The sequence below is a fragment of the Gossypium raimondii genome, chromosome 4 (genome assembly GCF_025698545.1).
Source record: "Gossypium raimondii isolate GPD5lz chromosome 4, ASM2569854v1, whole genome shotgun sequence".
Lineage (NCBI taxonomy): Eukaryota > Viridiplantae > Streptophyta > Magnoliopsida > Malvales > Malvaceae > Gossypium > Gossypium raimondii.
The window spans coordinates 17,968,219-17,990,842 of record NC_068568.1 but is presented as its reverse complement, the minus strand read 5'-3'; the positions used below and the strand labels follow the sequence as shown (position 1 = coordinate 17,990,842).

Here is a 22,624-nt window from a genome sequence, read left to right as displayed (position 1 = left end):
TAGTCTGAGGATCATATACATAGTTATCACCATGAGTAATATTGTCACTATTACATAATAATTCAAGAAACATACTCATAGCGAGTCAGTCTAATATGTTGTTCTCTAACACATATTCATGTATTGATTTTGACATTTCTATGTTAATGAAAATTCTTTGTCATCAATCAACTACACACTAGTCTCAATGTATTATTATTGTCCAAGGCCACAATAATACTTGACTAAGGACCTTTTAAGAATAATCATATTTTCTTAGGACTTTATTACGATTCAATTTATTTATATATACAGAAAAAGAAATTGAAATAATAATGGCAATGTCTTATATTAATAAATAAGGTAAAATGAGTATGTGATTACAATCATATCATGATTGGTCTTTGGGCATACTCTAATAGACATCAATGTCAACTTATTCACCAACAAGAATGATTTTCAGATATTATGTGCAACCGGGTTATGCAAAATCGTACAATGATTCATTAATAGTGTCACAAACACCCATTGCATCATTGTTTTATCAAGGTGGCTCATTGTCACAACCACCTTATCGTATAATGGAGGAGACACAATGGGAGGCTAGGATGACACTGCATTAAACAACGAAAGAAGCAGATGGAGACAGAGACGGGGGTGCAGATGAAGATGAAGACGAGGGTCGAGTTGATGATGAATACAGAGGTCGAGGTAAAGATGAAGAAGATAATCACGATGAAGAGGATCCAACACGTCAACTTGTATGTAGAAATCCTACCCACAATAGTCAGCGACTACCCTATGGCAAACATTCGACCCGACGACACCGATGATATATTTTTTATTTACTTTTTGCGATGTAAATATAATTGATATCAATAAAATATGATTTTTTTTGAATTTATGTTGTAATTCATAATTCTAATTTTTAATTCTAATATATATTGTATGATAATTTCCATATATAATTTTTTATATGAAACATTGAATGATAATTTTATAAATATTGAGATAAAATTATTATACCTGGTTTAGCCTTATTCGTAATTTCACTATGGAAAACAAAATAGTGAATGGTTTAGCGGAGAGGTCGACAATACACATGTTGTATGGAGATTCATATACCCTGAATTGTGGATTTGCTTTCGGAGCATTGTCCAAACCACAAGGTTCTGGCACAATTAGAACCTACTCTGGTTCAGAAAAAAGTGTTACTTTCGAACCATCTAATTCGAACTACTGAATTTGATTGGGGTTAAATTTAGATCTTGAGCAACATTCTCTACCCCTTCCTCCGCGCCTGTGTTTTTTTCCACAACTGTACCTTCATTGTCATCTTCAACCAAAAGGTTCGATGTACCCTTGTCAGACCCGAACGTAGGGAATAAATCATCAGTTCTTCTATACCCCATGTTATAGTCAAAATCTGCACCAGATTGCCAACCGGTGTAGGTTTATGGCATACTAGTATGAGTGCTTTCGTCCTAGGACATCAAACCACTGCACAACTATACCGTAAGACTTTCTGCTTCGATTCCTGCATTAGCTAGAACATTGGTGGAAGATGAAACAACTCCATTAACCTTAAAAAACTTGACATATAACTCTATTATAACATTTCCACTTGAGCAATGCAAATCTATGACCGCCTCCAGCTTTAGCTCGCCTTTCACATCAAATAACTCATATTTAAAGGGGTCTAGTAATGCCAAATATCTACATTTCAAGCTCGAATTTCTTCCCTAGCTTGAACTCCTAACTTTCTTTCTAATTCTTTGTCATAGCTCACGCAATTAAGTGGTACGATTGAAAGCCAAGTCCACGAGCTAGGCTTCTACAAATACGAGTCTGACGTCCGTAGTGCAAATTTGTTCGTCGTAATAAATTACAGGTTTCACTTGTTGACTCATTTCAATTAAATAATGATATACATATTTAGAACAAAAAATTCTACAAATGGTTAGCTAAAATGAAGACGACACTCGCAATGCAACACTTAAAAAATGAACGAACTTGCTTGTGTCTCAGTATTGAATACTTCGATAGTTTAATAGCAAAAAAATAATAAAGAGGGAGGGAAGACGTGCTTGAAAATATGTTTTAGGATATGCATTTTCAGTAGACGCATGCTTCAAAGGGTCTTTAGTGTGCTTGAAAATGTACCCGGGATTATTGGGGTAAGGGATCTTAGCAGGATTTGAATTATGATGGATAGAAAGCGCGTCGAGTTGGGCGAGCTTTCCTACTGACACGTTAGGGAAAGCACGCCTACCTAGACGCATTTTCCACTAGATACAAAGAAAGCATGTTCAGCTAAGCACGCTATCCCTGACATGTTAGCAGAAAAGCTCGCCCAGCTGAACGTGCTTTCTGTCCACCACCATTCAAAGCCTACCAAGGTGCCCAGAGCCTGGGAATCATGGGTAAGATTTGCATTTACAGTAGACGCATGCTTCAAAGGGTCTTTAATCTGCTTGAAAATGTACCCGAGATTATTGGGGTAAGGGATCTTAGCAGGATTTGAATTATGATGGATAGAAAGCGCGTCGAGTTGGGCGAGCTTTCCTACTGACACGTTAGGGAAAGCACGCCTACCTAGACGTATTTTCCACTAGATACAAAGAATGCACGTTCAGCTAAGCGTGCTATCCCTGACATGTCAGCAGGAAAGCTCGCCCAGCTGAACGTGCTTTCTATCCACCACCATTCAAAGCCTACCAAGGTGCCCGGAGCCTGGGAATCATGGGTAAGATTTGAGGCACCTCTTTTAAGTATTCAATGAAAACGCCTCTTTTGTGGCATGTTTTCAACCACAACTTTTTTTTCTTTTCAATCTCACCTCTGCCCCACGCTTATAAAAGGGGGGCTCTCCCTCCATACTCTATCATACCTAAACCCATCATCTCTTCCGACCATCATCCCTTTAGTTTACAATATTTCTCTCTCTCAGTTTTCTTCCCCACTTCAATGTTCAAAATTTTCGTCGATAATATTTATTCCTATTTGAGGTATTCTTCAATCGTCGGTGATGCAGTATCGTTCCAAGAGACACACATTTCATATATCGTGATGAAATGGGACCATTACCTCAGAAACCTATCATGTGAAAGTCAGGTTCTGAGGTGACGATTCTTTATACGGTCACAGGTGAAAGTCTACATAGAGGTCTTAGTCGATGGTCGTTATGAGGTCATAGACTAGAGTATAACTAGGAAGCTAATTGACAGTTGTTATGTGGTCACAAGCTCAAACTTTTTGGGTACCTGAAGATTTTTCCTTATAAATACCTTATAGAAGTTTGAGGGTATAATCATAGGGAAAAACCGAGGGGCTTCCCATCATAACTGGCGTAATTCTTTTCTCTATTTCCATGCAGTTGGTACCTTTAACCTTCCTTTTTATTTGTAGGCCAACACCGCCGTCAACACAAGACTCTTAGGTGGGTAGCAGCTATTAAGGTGGAGTAAAGTCGATGCTCCTTTCGAGGTGACAACAGTTGTCATTATTAAACAACCCATTAATAATTACAACCGTTGTCACTTCAACCCGAGTTTGACCTCTACTTTGCCTGAACATTTGCTCTCTTCTTGAGAGTCCTTTTGTGTCCATTTCGATTTCAGCCTTGGATAAGAATGAAGGGTTAAATATATCAATTGCTTGGAAATAGAAAAAAAATTCATGTTGATTACACTGGAAAGCCCTTCATTTTTCCCTATGATTATGATCTTAATCTTATGTATCGTATATATAAGGAATCATTTACAGATGTCCAAAAAGCTTGAACTCATGACATCATAATGATTGTCAACTGGTCCCCAGTTCTACTTGAACCCGTGATCACATAACAGTCATTAATTGGGACATCCACTTAGACTTTGGCCCATGACCATATCAAGCACTATCACCTCGAAACCCGACTTCCATAAGATGGGTTTCTGAGATAATGGTCTTATCCTGACATGACATATGAAATGTATGTTATGTGAGTTACATTATCACATCCCCAGCCCCTCAAATCTACCTATAAACTTTCACGGTTTCCCCCTTAAAACCTTAAGAAATAAAAACCCTAAAAATCTTAAACCAAAAAAAATTCTAACCCTAATAACCAACCCTAACCCTAAAAGCCCTAAAAACGATGGTGGAGAAAAGAAAGTGTGAAAGCGTGCCCAGCTGGACGCGCTTTCATAAACATTGTCACCAAAATTGACTTATTTCCCTAAATTTTTTAAAAAATGGCCTTAATATTTGTAAAAACATAACATTGATTGTGAGTGTCTTGTCTTACTCACATAAAATATATCAGTGAAAGAAATTGATACTCAAAATTATTTTAAAACAAAATTCATCTATTTTTTTTACAATTTTTTAAAAAGTACTACTATTTCTGGTAAACTATGAGTAAATTAAAATTTAAGGATTTACAATGTTGTTTTATATTTATCAGGATATGTTATTTTTGGAGAGAGAAATGAAAACACGTCTTACAAGGTGTGTTTTCAAGGCAATGTTAACTTTTCAAATGGTCACAATTCCAACGACTACACCTAATAACCATATTTTTTCCTATATAAAACCCTCCAAATTTATTCTTTTTAATTCAAACTCAATTCTTAACTCTCAATTCTCTCGATAATTTCATTTTAAATCTTTCTTTGAATTTTATTCTCTTTAATTTAATTTTATTCCTTATAAATTGTAAAATGGCAATTTAGCTTATTTGTTTGGATGGCAAGCACATCTTTGGTGTTCAATTACAAATGGTAAGCAAATATTACGAAATTATTTAATTTTAATTAGTTAATTACTATGTTGTTAACATTATTAATTTTTTATATTTATATACTCAGGCTGAAGATCGGATTTTTGAGACATACATACACAATGTAGGAGTGCCTCGATTGTCATTCATGGACACTTGTGAAATGGGAGATTCTTATATGTTGGTTTACAACTTGGTCTATCGGTCAATAGGGAAGTCATTACAGGGTCAGTGGTGAGTGCTGATTGGAATGGAACATGCAAGCAACAACTAGGGAAGGTGCCGAACAAGTTTAGGGGTAGCTGTACCGATATGGGATGGTTGAAGGACAACTTCAAACAAATCGAGGCCTCTGCGAGTGACGTTGAAAAAGAACAATTCGCGCGTACATTCATCTTAAGGTTGATAAGGGGTCTGCTTATGCTAGATAAATCTCGAAATCTGGTACATTTAAGGTGGCTACTAATACTAGTTGACTTGAAAGAAGTGGTGAATTGCAACATCTGGCACGTCAAAATTCCATTGATCATTTTTGCAACGGTCGAGATGCACGAATCTGATCGAGTGATGCAGCAATTTGGGTGTACGCAACTTATTCTGCCACCACCCTAAGAGCTTAATGACCTATACAAGATACTCGAGGAAGATTGGTCAACATTCCACAAGAAGTAAGTCAAGATGTGGCAATGTAGGTACAATTACTTGCTAGCCCATGAACCATTTCTCACATTGGAGTTGGCGGTATCTCTGGATTACATTTGGTTCAGGCATAACGGTAAGTCGTATCGGATGTGGAAAGGAGTAGGGAACATCGTCGAAAGAGGTGAAGACGAGATTATCGTGCAAAGGGGATCAACATTCACTCCAACTCCACATAAGGGCTTGATTATTATGCAACATCTCGGTCAATATGGTTCATATTTTTTTTTGTGTTAACCCAATTTATTTTATACAAGCACCATAGGACGCACCATCATGCACAGCATCAACACCTTCTCCAGGTGTATATTTCGCACCACCTCCACCCACCACACCATATAGCATGTCGATGTTGCCAGCAACACTAACGTATCCGGTATCGCCAACAATTCCCACCTTTTATTTGTAATCAGATTATGCGACACCATACAGTTATCCACTGATAGTGCCACAAACACCTCCAACATATTTTTTCTATCGAGTTGGATCATCTTCTCAACCACCTATTCATATACGGGGGATGTACGATGGAGGACTTGGACCCAAACACATTCAACCACAGAGTAATGAGATGAATATGGAGATCAACATTGAGGTCCACATGAAGATGAAGAAGAAGACAATAAAGAGTTGTCACCCCAACTTGTTCGACAGAATCCTAGGCGTACTCAATGCTCACCTAGTTGTGGCACATATTTGGGTTGCCAATGATTATGTTATTTGTAGTTTTTTTCTCAAATACTTCTTTCTTTATTTTGTCAAATTTTAATTTTTGTTGTAATAAATGTTTTCACCCATAATGTACTTGTTCCACTTTCATTGACACCAAATTGTATACTTTATTTTACATCCCAAATGTACACTTATTTATAATCTATGCAACAAATTTATTAAATTAGTTTATTTAAATGCGATACCGTATGGTTAGTTCCAATAATTTTTTATTTATGTTACTTTTTCATTTAAATTTTCTTCTTCAATTTATTAATTACAATATTTTCAAAAAATAATGAATTATTCACAAGGTACGAGAAAAGATTTAAAAATATTTTATTTTTGTATTGAAATATATCTTACTTTAATAGTTAATATTAACTTACAATTTAGAAAATAAAATAAATTAATAAACGAACATATTAAATTTGTATGTTTTTTTTTTGTATTTTTCTTTTTTCTACGTTTATCAATGAATGAGTTAATGTCTTAATTAGCTCCCCCCTGATGTTCCATCCAGGTGTGGACATGTTGGCTTACTGTGCCCTAGATTCCTATAGTAATTGCATAACCTCGGTTGGCTTGCACTGCATGTTAATATCAGGTACATACTAGAAAGGAGTTGACCACATGCTTTCATTCGGGACAAGTAGGAATTCAGATTCCTAGACATTACATGTGTGTTATAGTTTGTAAACTTTGTCAACGTAGGTCATGTAATCTACACATGTCGAGGCATATGTCGATATTACATGTGCATATGAATAATGAAGTACTTGAGATCTCCCATAGGAGTTTTCAGAAAGGCAAAAAAACTTGAGATTCTACAGTTGCAGTGTGAAAATTATACCAGGAATCTTGGGTTTTAGAGGCACAAAGTTAGGGTTAGGGTTGGGGTTTAAATGGCCAGAGAGAAAACCAACACAATGCGTTTTCATTTAACATGATAGTGAAAACGCTTCTTACAGGGCATGTATTGTCTCTAGCCATTTCAACCCCAACCCTAGCCCTAACTTTTTGCCTCTAAAACCCGAGATTCTCAAGATAATTTTCAAACACTACAACCCGAGAATCTCGAGTTGAAATTTCAAAACATTATTAACGTGATTTTTTCCTCCCTTATCAATTATATAAATAAGAGTTTCCATCCCCCTACTCTATCATCCCTTTCACCTACCGTCTCCTTTAAATTCATTTTTTTTCTTGCGTGTTGAAATTTGTAGGTTCAAAGATTTATTCTCTTTTTCTTTGAGGGAGACATAATCATAGTTTTAAGTTGGTTTGGGTTCGAGATGATGTTGTGGAGCTCGGTGATCTAAAAATTTCACCGACCATGTGAGGATGGAGCGATCACCTGGGAAGCTAGGATCATATTGCAACTTGAGGTCCCAGTTGGCGCAGATTAAAAAGTAGGGCTTCAAGTTTACAAAAGTTATTCTGTCAAGGAGTGGAGTATAACTAAGGCCTTAATTGGCAGAGTTTCACCCATCAGAGGAGGATGCTTTATAAAACTCATATAGAAGTTTAGGTTCATAGTCATAGCGAAAAGCACAGGGACCTCTTTTTATACTCAACTTACTCGTTTTCTCCACCAAAGACTTTGAACTTGTTGCATTAACCTATGACAGAATTGGTAGCAACATAGTTTCCAATGGGGAGGAGTTATTCCGCCCAATTTGCATTTCAATTTTCTGCACAACACAACAACTCCTCCCCGTTGGAAACCTTGTTGCCGCCAACTTTGTCACAAGTTATAGTAACAAGCTTACCGCTTTTGGTGAGACAGATGAAACGAATTACTTAATTATATTGGAAGACTCTTGTGTTTTTTGCTATGATTATGATCTTACACTTCTGTATGCATTCTATAAAGCATCCTCCTTTAATGAGGTGAAACTAATTTTCGTGTCCGCATAACCATTGTCAACTAAACCCCTAGATGTACTCCATCCCTTAACAACATGACCTTTGTAAATTTGAAGACCATACACTTAATGCGGGACTGTTTAATCAACATACCGTTTAATCAATGTTATTAGGATATTGAGTTGCATACAGTTTAATCAATGTTATTAGGATATCAATGTTATTAGGATATTGAGTTGCAATGCAATACAATTTCTCGAGTGATGACCCATCCTCACGGCAGGTGAAAATTTTAATAGCATCATTATGAATGTAAACATACCTTAAACAATGTCTATCTAAATCAATGAACTTATAATTTTTAACCGAAAAAAAATTATTTTACCTTAAAATTTTAAACTAAATCAGCATATAAACTACCTTTTTTTATTACTTCTAAACAAGACTGCTTAGTTGACAAAAACTGAATCCCAACTCAACCACGTCTGAACTCATTTACATTTACATTATATCCCATTGCCTACAAATACAAGTATTTAACTTGGTTTACAAGTATACAATAGTAGACAAGAACATATAATGCATTTAAAGTTTATCCCAAACACTGCCTTCACTACCGCCGACTACTTGGGGCTTGTTTCTTCATTTTAACTATTCTGCATATAATCTATTTTCAAATTTAAGACCCTTAACTAAATTCTTATTAAGTTCAGTTGTTTTGTGATGTGCAAATATTCCAATATGCTCCACCGATTTGATTTGAAAGGAATTCCGAAAAATCAGATTAAAAAAAGAAAAAAAATATAATGTATAGGCTTCAACGGGGAAAGCCCATTGGTGTCTTAACTTCATTAGAGGCCCAGCATCTACCGGAATCTTTAAAGGAAAAGATATAACTCCTTACATGCAATCAAAGCCCATGAAGTTGAAACCGGCCTCTGCATTAAAATGAAGAAGAGATCTAGTTATCATGAAACTATAACCCATATTCTCTCTATTAATTTTTGGGTGGCTTTTATTTATACATCATTTCCAGGTATTCCTGATCAAACGAGAAAAAAAGCACTCCATAGCGGAACAGATACAAAAGCAGAAGCAAAACCATGGAAACAAAAACACCACAATAGTCCACCCACCCTATATATATATATACTCTCACATACACCAAAGGAATGTGCAGTGCTTTAAAGATCACAGATTGGTTTTGTCCGATCGATCATAAACACCTTCATCATTCACACGCCCCACGTCGTTGAAAGTTTGGCCACTCATCTGATCAGATGCTTTCAGTGTAGAAGCAAAAGCTCCTGGTCGCGTATCTTCAACTTTCACCACCACCCTCTCTGAAACCCCACGACCACCATCATTACTTTTCAGCTTCATCTCTTCCATTTTCTGTCTAGCTGACTCCGTTGTTTCGCTCAACTTTTCCTATATTAATTTGACCAAACATTTAGTACACAATACAGTGGTTGACAAAAAAGTTTGGAATAATTAAGATTCATATAATTACCTTGGTTCTATCTGCAGTTTCGGATGCCGTGTGCTTCGTTTCTTCAGTTTTTCCAGTGAGGAAGCCCATGGCCTTCCTAGCAGCATCAGCAGCTGAGTCTTTCAGCTCCCCAAGCTTACTAACACCGGTATCCTTGCCTTCCTTTGCTTTATCCACGGTATAATCTGTGTATTCCTTCGTCTTCTCCACTGTAGCATCTCTTCCTTCTTTAGCCTTCTCTGCCGCATATTCCGTCCCCTCTCTTGCCTTCCCCGCCGCTTCCTTCGCCTTCTCGGCTGTCATGTCCTTTGCTTCCTTGGCTTTCTCTGCTGCATAGTCTTTATACTCGGAAGCCTTCCCTGTGATATTATCCTTGGCTTCTTTCGCCTTCTGGGAAGCCGAGTCCCTAGTTTCCTTGGCCTTCTGAGAAGCATAAGCTGCATAATCAGCCGCCTTACCGGTCGCCGCATCCTTGGATTCCTTCGCCTTCTGGGCAACATAATCTCCATACTCGGAAGCTTTACCTGTTACTGAATCCTTTGATTCTTTGGCCTTCTGGGCGGTGGAGTCCCTGGTTTCCTTTGCCTTGTGAGCAGCATAATCTGTATACTCAGAAGCCTTTTCCTTGGTAGCATCCGTTGCCTCTTTCGCCCTCTCTGCGGCGTCCTTTGTCTTGTCAGTTGCATAGTCTTTGTACTCACCAGCTTTATCTTTCATCTCCCATGTCTTCTCTGTACCTCGACCAGAGAAATCCTCCGCCTCGTGGCCCTTATTACCTACGACGGCCTCTTTGGCATGCCCGAACGTGTCTTGCACCGCCCTCAACATGCTCCCAATAACTCCGGGCCTCTGTTGCTGTTGCGGCGGAGATTGATCCCATTCCTCCTTATAAGCAACTCTTTCTTCATAATCTCTTTCTCTATTAACATCCCTAAGTTCGTCCGCTGCTTGTCTTGCTGCCGCCTCGGCCCTTTGCTCCTTCTCTTGCCTTGTCGCCATTGTTGTTCAAATCTCAAACAAACAAAGAACTCGGTGGAAAACAAATAATGATATTACAGGTAATTCAGAAGAAATGTATATATGATCTTTGGATCTTTGTACGTTTTATAAGCTGGTGAAATGCTTTCGATGGATCTATATACAATTAGCTTTAATCCTGGGAGGATGACACGTAGGTGAAGAACGTTTAATCTGATTGGTCGCCACGTGTTTTAGTGAGATGATGAGTTGACACGTTGCAGGAACACTTGCAATGCTAGTCTCAGTGATTTATATGAAGCGGTGGATGGATTGGTGCTGCCTGTGGCTGTGACCATCAAAGTCTGTATCTTCTTTCTTCATGCAGTGTGTTTCCACGTGTTTTTTCATACTCAAGTCGCACAATACTCGGCAAAATTAGGTGTATATGTGATTTAAAAGAATATTTAACGTTTTAGACAGTTTTGTTTGAAGAGAAAGGATTGTAGGAAAGTGTGATTTTATGTTATTTTATTCTTTTTTAATGTGAGAATAATAAATAAGAATTTTTTCTCATGATTTTTAGTGTTTTTAGTTTGATTTGAAATCTTTTCAAGAAGAAAATTTGATTTGTCATTATCGAAACCATTTGTATTTTGGAAAAAAACAAAAATTAGTTGTCGACTTTAAAAAAAACAAAAATTGGGAGTCATTACCAATCTTTTATTGAGCTGTGATTGGATCACCTAAAAAATAGCTTTGGTCTACGAGTTTTAGAAAAATGGATCCGGGAGTCGGTTACATACGAGGAAGGATTAGCACCCTCGTAACGCCCAAAATTGGTACCTAGTTAATTAATTAGTGTCTTAATGTCGAAAATTTAAAAATATGATCCTTAATAAAAACTTAAAAAACGTTACTTATTAGAACTTTTATCATTTCAGAGAAAGAAAATGTCACACCCAATGCGTTAGGGCACGACATTCTAATTCCTCAAAAATGAATTAGTCCAAAATACTCGTGTAATAAAATTTAAAAGAATATTCATTTGTTTAAGATTTATAAAGAAATCGCGGCCCAATACGTTAGGGCACAATTTCTCAAAATCCTAAACTTGGAATATTTCATTTGTTATTATTTTTTTAAAAAAAAAATCTTTGTCTCGAGAAATCAATACGTCACATCCAATACGTTAGGATACAACATATTAAATTCCCGACAACAAACTTTTCATTTTATTTTTTCATTAATGAGCAATTCTCGATTGTTAGATTTAATGAAAAAAATTGGAACCCAATACGTTAGGGCTCAATTTCCTTGAAAATCCTAAATACGAGTATTATCTCAATTTTGAAAATTTTAAAATCGAGTAAAAAAATGATGTAATGCTACTGTAAGAGCCCATTTTTGCCCGGCCCGTCAATAAAACAAAACCAAATGAAAAAACAATTAAACAGTCCAGTTTACAATAGTAAGCCCAGTTAGCCCAAACCCAAAATTAACCTAGCCCAAACCTAAACCCATTAAGCCTAGCCCCAACCCAATCAGCCCAATCACCTAACCCTAAGCCCATTAGCCTTAACCACTAGCAGAAACCCTAGCAGCTAGGGTGAGCCTCCAGCGCCGCAGCCACTAGGCCTTCTCCTTGCACGTGTTGCGCCTGCGCGCGTGTAGTCGCTCCACGCCAGCCTCTGCACTTACGCATCTCCGTTCCTGTACCTGCGCAGAAAACAAACAAACGCACACACGAAGAGAGCAGCAAAAAATGGACAAAAAAGGAATAGAGAGGATTTTCGGGGATTTTCCTTGATTTTTCTTTTGATTTTTTTTCTTTCTATATTTTTGGCTATAAAAAGCCAATACAAACAATGTTTTTTTTTAACACATTCAATATACAAAAAAACGAGAATACAAAAATCAAAAACAGAGAAAGGTGATTTTTTTTTCTGGGTTTTTATTCCTTTCTATTTCGCTTGTTGCTAGATTTTTTTTCTTTCAAGTTTTATGTTCATCAATCATTATTCGAAAAAGAAAAAGAAGAGAGAGGGGTGAGGAGCGTACCTGGTGACGAGATCCTGGCCCTCTCCGTCGTCATCGGAGCGTGGGCTAGGTTCAGAAACCGTTCAAATGCCTTCCGTACAGAGTGGCGCTGAGAGGGGAGCGTTCAGATTTTTTTAGTTTTTTTTATTTTCGTTTTGAAAAATAAAAAGATGGCTGCTAATTTTAGGGTTTTAAAATTTATATTTATGGTGCGGAAAACGACGTCGTTTAAGGCTTGCGTCAGTGACCTTAAAACGACGTCGTATAGCCACCGACCCGATGACCCGACCCAAGCACAGTCAGATCCGCGTGTTTTGGGTCTTGGAGGGAATTTTGCATTATTAGTCCTTCTGGTTTGTTTAGACGATTTAATTAGGTTCCTTTTGTTCTTCTAAATTTGCCCCACATCTCCGGTATTGTTTCATTTTAGCCAATTTTTATTGTGACGCGTTTTGAAGGATAAGGGATATTTCCCATTCGGTCCTCCATGTAATACGCGTATTTTGTTTTGGTCCTTCAATGTTTTTTTCTTCTTTTTTTCTTTATGATTTTGTTTTGGATTCAATTTGATCTCTATTTCAATCTGTACATTTTTTTATTTAATTATCTCATTTTGTTGCTTTTAATATATTTGATTCTAAATCTAGTATTATTAAAATAATTAAACTTATTATGAAGCTATTATTGATTTGTTTAGATCTATTGTATTATTATTAATTATCATACATTTTGCGCGTTATAATTTTAATATATATATACACATTTTATAATACATATGCACATATATTATTTTTATATGCATTTTATAATCTTAAAATATGCGTACTCTTATATACATTTTATGACACATGTACATATATCATAACTTATATTTATTTATATATATATATTTGTTATATTTCGCAATACATATTAACATCGTGTCTTTTATCATTTCGTGTTAAATTAATTTTATCCGATTCATAAATTGTAGTTTTAAAATGAGTAGCATTTCGTATTTTGAGATTTGAGAAGGTCGTACCCTAGCTTACTGGGTTTCGATTTTCACAATATCTAAATACACGAATCTTTTCAAACTCAAGTTTTAAATGATCTCGGGATTTAAAAAAAATCGCGTCCTAACTTACTGGTCGTGATCTCCCTTTTAAATCCGAGATAGCCAAATATTTTTTAAATAAGCATTTTTATTTGTGTATCAGGAATTCGAGACATCGTGTCCTAACTTACTGGATATGATACTCTTTCTTGATTAACGTGAAATATGCTCCTTTTCTCGAGAATTTTCAACATTTTAACACAAGGATCGTATTTTAGAATCTTTTCAAAATTTTGACATTAAGACATTAAACAATCAATTTGGTACCAATTTTGGGCGTCATGAGGGTGCTAACCCTTCCTCGTGCGTAACCGACTCCCGAACCTGTTTTCTCAAAATTCGCAGACCTAAAATTATTTTCAAGGTGATCCGATCATACCTCAATAAAAGATCGGTGGCGACTCCCCCATTTTATTTTCAAAAGTTGATCCCCATTTTTCAAAATAAAAAAAAATAGTTTCGACAGCTTGGCGACTCCGCTGGGGATCTCAAGAGAGTCAGGCCGTAAAATTGATTGCTTTCTGTCTTATTGTCAAAAATTGAAATTTTGATTTGAAAAATTACGATCTTTTCTTTGCGCTGCATGATTATTGTAAATTCAGTTGTATATTTTGGCATCATATTGCATAAGACTGTTTAGTCTTGTCCTTTTAAGTGGGAGTGAGAAGCTACTCCTTCGTGAGGTTTTCACCTCCGTGCATGATAGTGAATCACTTTCGGGATACATCCGTACCTATGTCTTCGTGAGATTTTCATCTCCGTGCAGCCATAGGGAAATGTATTCCCTGGCCGAACTTCGATGCATGATGAGCCTATAATGGGTGAAGATTGAGGAATCTGCTGGTTCGGGTACCTTGACTTTAGAGCCAAACCACATGTAGAAGACCTTAGGAACCCATCCGAAGTAGAGCCTACAAACCCCTACTGGTCACCTGATTAAGTACTGTTGTTTTCCTAGTTTGCTTCTGTTTTGTACTAACCCCTCTTGTTTTGTGTTGATTGTGATTGCATTGCATTTGCATCTTAGGAAAGAGCTATTGATTCGTTCTCGATTACTAAATTAGAAAGCTTGTCATGGAATACGGATTCCTTGATAAAGTGGAAAACAATACGACTGCCTGAATATATTCTAAGAAACACAAGAAGGGCGAGAGAAGAGTTTGTGACCTTGCTTCGTGGCCTAAGGATTCAAGACGATTGTCCAGGAGCCTTCGACTTTTCAACTCCCTGAAAGAAGCTGACGAGCCTTATGAAGACTGACAAATGATGGATCACAACCAAGATCAAGAAAAGGATCTAGCAATGGCATCTAGTGGAAATTGGAGAGATTGTCTCAAACATGCGGACGAAGAAAAAGATCGATATTGTTTCTTGGAATATGAGGGTGAGGCCGTACATGTATCCGTTTTATGTAAAGGAATTTTCTTTCTAGAAAAGTTTCCTAAATGTAATTGAATCAGAATCAACGTCTCTTTAGGCATTAATTTCGTACATCTGCATCGTATGCATTAAAATCTATTAAAAGAGTCTAAACGAGTAAATTTGTTTCAGCTAATCTGGAAAACCAACCAACCAAACATCCTTACGGTACTCGTCGCAAAACTAAGGAAATGGATCAAAGATTAGAGAAATTGGAGCAAATTCAAAAGGATATGAAAGATCAGCTACAGAAATAAATGAAGGAGCAATTGGAAAAAATTCAACAGGACATGACAGAAAGGATGCGGGAGTCTCAAAAGGACATGATGACTGAGCAGACGCAATTACTAAAAGGAATTAATAAGGGGAAGGGTCCTATGGTTAATGATGAAGGAGAAGACAAGGATAGACCTATCTATCCTCTAGGCTTTACGCCTCTGCATGCGCAGATTCAGACCGAGGCTGGATCAGGTTCTAATCCTAGAGAAAACCCAATGAATCTTATTTTCGATGAAATGGCCGAAAAAGAGAAGGCAAACGTCGAACTGTCAAAATAATGGGAGGATAGGTGTAAATGGTTGGAGGAAAAATTCAAAGCCCTGGAAAGCGCCGATAGTCACCATAGAATCAATGCGAAAGATCTGAGCTTGGTTCCAAACTTAGTACTCCCTCACAAGTTTAAGATGCCTGAATTCGAGAAATATAGTGGGACTAGCAGCCCAGAAGCCCATATCACCATGTTCTATAGGAGAATGACTGAGTATATTAACAATGATCAGCTATTAATACATTGTTTTCAGGATAGCCTCATTGGAGCTGCGTCGAAATGATACAATTAGTTGAGCCGTACTGAGATTGGTTTATGGAGGAACCTAGCACAGGCATTCATGAAATAATACAGTCATGTGACGGATGTGGTTCCCGATAGAATCACTTTACAAAATTTTGAAAAGAAATCGAATGAAAGCTTTAGACAGTATGCACAGAGGTGGAGAGAGGTTGCAGTCCAGGTTCAGCCACCCCACTTGGAGAAAGAGACAACAATGCTCTTCATCAATAAACTAAAGGCCCCGTTCATTACGCATATGTTAGGAAGCGTAACAAAAAGCTTTTCTGACATAGTTATGAATGGTGAAATGATTGAGAATGCTATAAGAGCCGGAAAAATTGAGGCGGAAGAGAATGATAAGAGGTCAACCCCAAGGAGAAGAGAAAATGAGGTGAACAACACAGGTGACTCAAGGTCAGTAAGTCATCCAGGTAAAGGGGTCGCTAGTCAACAAGGTTCATCAAGACAAGAATCTTATGTGAAACAAGGCACTGAGAACCTCCAATTCACGCCAATTCTGATGTCGTATAAGGAGATGTATCAAAGCTTATTCAACGCGCGCATTATTGCCCCTCTCTACACAAAACCTCCACAGCCTCCGTACCCCAAATGGCACGATGCGAACGCACAATACGAATACATGCGGGAAATACGGGGCATTCTATAGAAAATTGCATTGCCTTTAAAAAACTGAGTGAAAGGATTATCAATCTGGGCGTCATTAAATTTGATTCCTCCAATGCGGAAAATCCATTACCCAATCATAATTGATAAATGGAGTGAATGCAATGCACAAGCAACTGAAGAAGGGACCTTGTTAGATATCCGCCCTTATAAACGTGGAAGTGTTCTAAGCAATTCATCTACGGAAGAAAACCCTATAGTCTCTAGAGCTTTTTTAAAGTAATGTTTAGAACATTTTTGTTGTTTTATCCTAAAAATGATAGAAATTTCCTTTGTGAAATAGGCATGTCTAAACGTTATTATTTTAATGAAATACATCTTTGCGATCACTTTTGAGCCAATGTTATTTGAATAATTATTTCTGATTATTTTATTCTTTTGGATTTTGTTCCACAGCATTCATTCATTCATAATCGTATTGTATAAATAATTGTTCATAAATTAATACATTCTTTTGTATGTTCTTTGGTACTTATTATGGGTCCCTAGATATCAATTACATGAATGACGCTACTACAGACTCAGATTTTCCTTTTGAGCGAGGCTTGTGTTTAGAGGGATCTCATGACTTTGAAAATGACATAGATCGTAGCTTATCTCTGTACTTGTTGATGATGGTTGAACAAGATGATAGACAGATCCTACCTCACAAGGAATCATTAAAAATTGTGAGCTTGGTGAATATTAGAATTGACCTGATTACAAAGACGAAGCAACTCCTCATTAAGTTATTCTAGAGTTCAAGGATGTCTTTGTATGGTCATACCAAGATATGCCCGAGTTAAGCACTGATAATGAAATCTGCACAACAGCACGATGTCAGAAATTTGTAATATGAACAATGCAATTCTTCGCCGATGCAATGCCTCTCTCGTCGACCCAGCATAGCTTTGCCCATTTGAAGTCGAATTTTCATCCCTTCAAGATGTTGATTGGAATTTTCTGTCGTAGTTGTGCCCCAAAAGGCTTCAGGAAAGAAATCTGATGCCAAAGAAGATTTTTCATATACAAGATGAAAGTGGAAGATCTTATCGAAAGGGATGGCATGGACTTGCCTAATCCTAATGGGTTCGGATCCAAATTCAAAAAAAAATCAGAAACAAAAAAGAGAAGAAAAAAGAAAAATCAAAAATCAAAGTCAAAATGAAAATGAAAAAAGAGAAAAGAAAAAAGGAAAAGAAGAGGCCAAGGCGAAAACCCGCAAAGGGCACCTTAGGCCAAAGGGGATTTGAGTTGAAAACCCAAAAAGAGCGACTCAAAGTTTGGGCAAAATGGGGCATGGACATCACCATTATCGAAGACTTATAATGGGAATTGCTTCATTATTGAGATCATTAATTACTTCATCAAATGGATAGAGGCTACTGCATGCGTCAATGTCATCATATGCTAGAGGCTACTGCATGCGTCAATGTCATCATATGCCGATGGTATTGGAAAATGCATTGAACTTGAACGATAACGTGATAGCTGAGAGCTGAAATGAATTCAAAATCAGACACCATGGTTTGTCATTGTATTGCAAGACAATGAGTTGCAAAAATGACTGAGACTTACAAGGATTGGCATGAGAAATCACCATTTGCCCTCCTTGCTTGCCGAATATCTATCAAGATTTCTACCAGAGCAACGTTGTTCTCTTTGGTTTATAGGGTTGAGGTGTTTTACCTATTGAAATCCCCTCTCTCTGGGTATTAGAGTTGGAAGGATCCAATCGCGATGTGATCAGTTGGACCTAGGAAAAAGGTTAAAAGCTATTCATCAGGGTCGGATGTACCAGAAACAAATAATATGAGCCCATAATAAGCAGGGTCGTCTCAGAGAATTCTATGAGAGGGCTGGATGTTGAAAAGATCCTTCCTCAATAAAAGGATTATAGAGGGAAATGAATGCTAAATCGGGAATGTCCCTATGTTGTAAAGAAGACCTTTTTCAGAAGAGAACAGTTTCTGAATGAGATTGATAATCCTATAAACTCAGATCCAGTCAAGAAATACTTCATTTAAAGAAGAAAAAAAGCGACCAAGGTGAAGACCCGCAGAGGGCACTTTGAGTCAAAAAAAAAGAGAAGAAGAAGAATGAAAGAAGAAAAAATGAAAAAATGAAAAATATAAAAGTAAAAATGGAGAGGCCAAGGTGAAAACCCGCAAAGGGCACCTTAGGACAAAGGGGATTTGAGTTGAAAACCTGAAAAGGGCGGCTCAAATATTGATTAAAGTGGGGCATGAGGTAATCAAAGCAACTCGAATTTTGATCAGATTGGGCATGTGGTGATCTTGCTATGCCTGAATCAACAGGAAAGGATAGGCGACGTCTTGGGGCATCGACAGAGCACTGTAGATCTCCTAAACATATGTCCAACTCAAAATGGTCTTCAGAAAGTTTGTACAGAGAAGTTCAAGCTGCGATATCTAGGGCACCCAATTCTCATATTATTTGTTGTTCTTGGAATATTTTTTTCTTTTTCAAGATATACATTCCCAATTAATTTCTTTGTCATCCTTCTTTACTATTTTTGATAATTTATTCATTTTGAGCTATGCTCAGAACCAACTTTATTCTTATCCATTGTTATGACCTTTTTTGCAAACATGTTGCATTGGAATAATGATTAATGGACTAATAAAACTTTCACAAAGGAAGTTTTGCATATTACTCTGAAAAGTTTCTAAATAATATAGGAGCCTGAAACAGGACTATTGTTTAGATTACACCAAATTTAAAGGTTGGAAATTTGGGAAGGAATAGTCTAAATTTAGACTTTCTCTTTGGATTTTTTTGTCAAATGCGTTGATTGACAAGACACCATGTTGGTGACAAAGCTTACATAAATAAGTAAGCAATGATCATCAAGCAATAGGAAGAGGTTACCTTGGAGAAGAGAACTTTCATTTACACATGAGTACGACACCCTGAGAATGGTGTAAGGAACCAGAACGATGTAGATCCTGTATCCTTGAATTGGATAAAAGAGGATTGAGGAAAAGCCATATTTCTACCCTTGGATTACAGTGGGAGAATGATGGTACAAATTTTGCGCCTCAATGGATTGAACTTTGAGGTCTATAGTGGGGGCAACCTGGCTAAATGTTTCTTCAGAAAAGTCAGTAAAGCAAGAATGTGTTATAGCATGTCAGTCACAAAGCCTTAATAAACTTCGAGTAATGACAACCTAAGCGGGATCGTTTTCGGAAAAATAAAATTCTGCATTCATGCAAACACCATTCACACGTGTCTAGTTAGGAGCATTTGATTCATTTTGATCATGCCATCCTAATCATTAGGCATAATTAGATTTATTACACAGGTCATGTTCCCCAGAGAACAGATCAGTGAAGATTGAAAATAAAGCCTTGCCTCCATCGGTTGCAGTGGAGCTGGTTAAAGATAGCAGATCTTGCCTTCCTGCATTAACAGCGAAACAGATCGAAAACAAAGACTTGCCTCCATCGGTTGCAGTGGAGCTGGTTAAAGATAGCAGATCTTACCTTCCTGCATTGACAGCGAAGCAGATCGAAAACAAAGCCTTGCCTCCATCGGTCGCAGTGGAGCTGGTTAAAGATAACAGATCTTGCCTTCCTGCATTGATAGCGAAGCAGATCAAAAACAAAGCCTTGCCTCCATCGGTTGCAGTGGAGCTGGTTAAAGATAGCAGATCTTGCCCTCTTGCGTCGACAGTGAAGCAGATCGAAGACGGCGAATCTTATCTTCCCCAAGAGTAGGAAAATAGATTTAAGCCACAAGTCCTATGTCCCTGACCAGCAGTGGAGTAGGTTGGAAATTGCAGATCTTGCCTCCCTAAGCAGTAGCGGAGTAGATCGAAGACGGAAAATCTTATCTTCCCCAAGAGTAGGGAAAAGATTTAAGCCACCAGTCCTATGTCCCTGACCAACATTGGAATAGGTTGAAAATTGCAGATCTTGTCTCCCTAAGCAGTAGCGGTGCAGATCGAAGACGGCAAATCTTATCTTCCCCAGGAGTAGGGAAACAGATTTAAGCCGCAAGTCCTATGTCCCTGAGCAGCAGTGGAATAGGTTGGAAACTACAGATATTGTCTCCCTAAGCAGTAGCAGAGCAGATCGAAGACGGTGAATCTTATATTCAAGTGTAAGGAAGCAGATTGAAGCCGATAATCCTATCTCCCTGAAGTTGTAGTGGAGCGGATTAAAGTAATAGATCTTATCTCTCTAGAGTTGCAGCAGAGTGGATCGCATAGGGTCTTATCTCCCTGAAGTTACAGTCGAGCAGACTGAGAAAACAAATCTTATCTCCTTGAGGTTGCAGTGGAGCAGATTGAAGTCGATAATCCTATCTCCTCGAGGTTGTGGTGGAACGGATTAAAGTAATGGATCTTATCTCTCTGAAGTTGCAGTAGAGCAGATTGCATCAAGTCTTGCCGACTAGAGATAGCAAATTTTGTTCTTTTTAGAAGCTACGAGTTACAAATCCTATCTCCCTGACGTTGTAGTGGAGTAGATCGAAGCACTATTTCCTGTACCTATGAAGATGCAGTAGAATGAAATGGAGCCACTTGAAGAAGAAGAGCACCAAGGTCCAAGCACGACCGGGCAAAATTGGTCCTCTTTAGTCTTTGATCTATTCTCTTTACCCTACAATGAGCAAAGAGGGGCAGTTGTAAGAGCCCATTTTTTCCCGGCCCGTCAATAAAATAAAACCAAATGAAAAAACAATTAAACAGTCCAGTTTACAACAGTAAGCCTAGTTAGCCCAAACCCAAAATTAACCTAGCCCAAACCTAAACCCATTAGGTTCCTTTTGTTTTTCTAAATTTGCCCCACATCTCCGGTATTGTTTCATTTTAGCCCATTTTTACTGTGACGCGTTTTGAGGGATAAGGGATATCTCCGGTAATTTTGTTTTGGTCCTTCAATGTTTTTTTTCTTCTTTTTTTTCTTTATGATTTTGTTTTGGATTCGATTTGATCTTTATTTCAATCTGTACATTTTTTATTTAATTATCTCATTTTGTTGCTTTTAATATATTTGATTCTAAATCTAGTATTATTAAAATAATTAAACTTATTATGAAGCTATTATTGATTTGTTTAGATCTATTGTATTATTATTAATTATCATACATTTTTGTGCTTTATAATTTTAATATATATATATACACATTTTATAATACATATGCACATATATTCTTTTTATATGCATTTTATAATCTTAAAATATGCGTACACTTATATACATTTTATGACACATGTACATATATCACAACTTGTATTTATTTATATATATATTTGTTATATTTACAATACATATTAACATCGTGTCTTTTATCATTTTGTGTTAAATTAATTTTATCCGATTCATAAATTGTAGTTTTAAAATGAGTAGCATTTCGTATTTTGAGATTTGAGAAGGTCGTACCCTAGCTTACTGGGTTTCGATTTTCACAATATCTAAATACACGAATCTTTTCAAACTCAAGTTTTAAATGATCTCGGGATTTAAAAAAAATCGCGTCCTAACTTACTGGTCGTGATCTCCCTTTTAAATCCGAGATAGCCAAATATTTTTTAAATAAGCATTTTTATTCGTGTATCGGGAATTCGAGACATCGTGTCCTAACTTACTGGATATGATACTCTTTCTTGATTAACGTGAAATATGCTCATTTTCCTGAGAATTTTCAACATTTTAACACAAGGATCGTATTTTAGAATCTTTTCAAAATTTTGACATTAAGACATTAAACAATCAATTCGGTACCAATTTTGGGCGTCACGAGGGTGCTAACCCTTCCTCGTGCATAACCGACTCCCGAACCTGTTTTTTCAAAATTCGCAGACTTAAAATTATTTTCAAGGTGATCGAATCACACCTCAATAAAAGATCGGTGGCGACTCCCCCATTTTATTTTCAAAAGTCGATCCCCATTTTTCAAAATAAAAAAAAAGGTTTTGATAGCTACATTAAGTGTAAAATACAATAATAAATACAACAATGGCATAGAAATAAACGAAACTAATGTACATAAAAAAAACGACATGTAAAGTATCAAATGAACAAAATATAAATGAAAACATAAATCAATAAGTAAATGAAGGAAATAAACAAAAAT

At 36.9% G+C, this 22,624-nt stretch overlaps 1 protein-coding gene across 1 annotated transcript; it reads right to left on the bottom strand.

Annotated features, from left to right (window-relative positions):
• Positions 1 to 8,940: 8,940 nt before the first annotated feature.
• Positions 8,941 to 10,604, bottom strand: LOC105767603 (late embryogenesis abundant protein ECP63). Its single transcript, XM_012587177.2, has 2 exons — positions 9,534 to 10,604; positions 8,941 to 9,451 (listed from the first exon to the last, which is right to left on the bottom strand). Exons 1-2 carry the CDS (start codon positions 10,509 to 10,511, stop codon positions 9,212 to 9,214), a joined length of 1,218 nt encoding a protein of 405 aa, XP_012442631.2. The 5' UTR covers positions 10,512 to 10,604; the 3' UTR covers positions 8,941 to 9,211.
• Between the last annotated feature and the right edge of the window lie 12,020 nt (positions 10,605 to 22,624).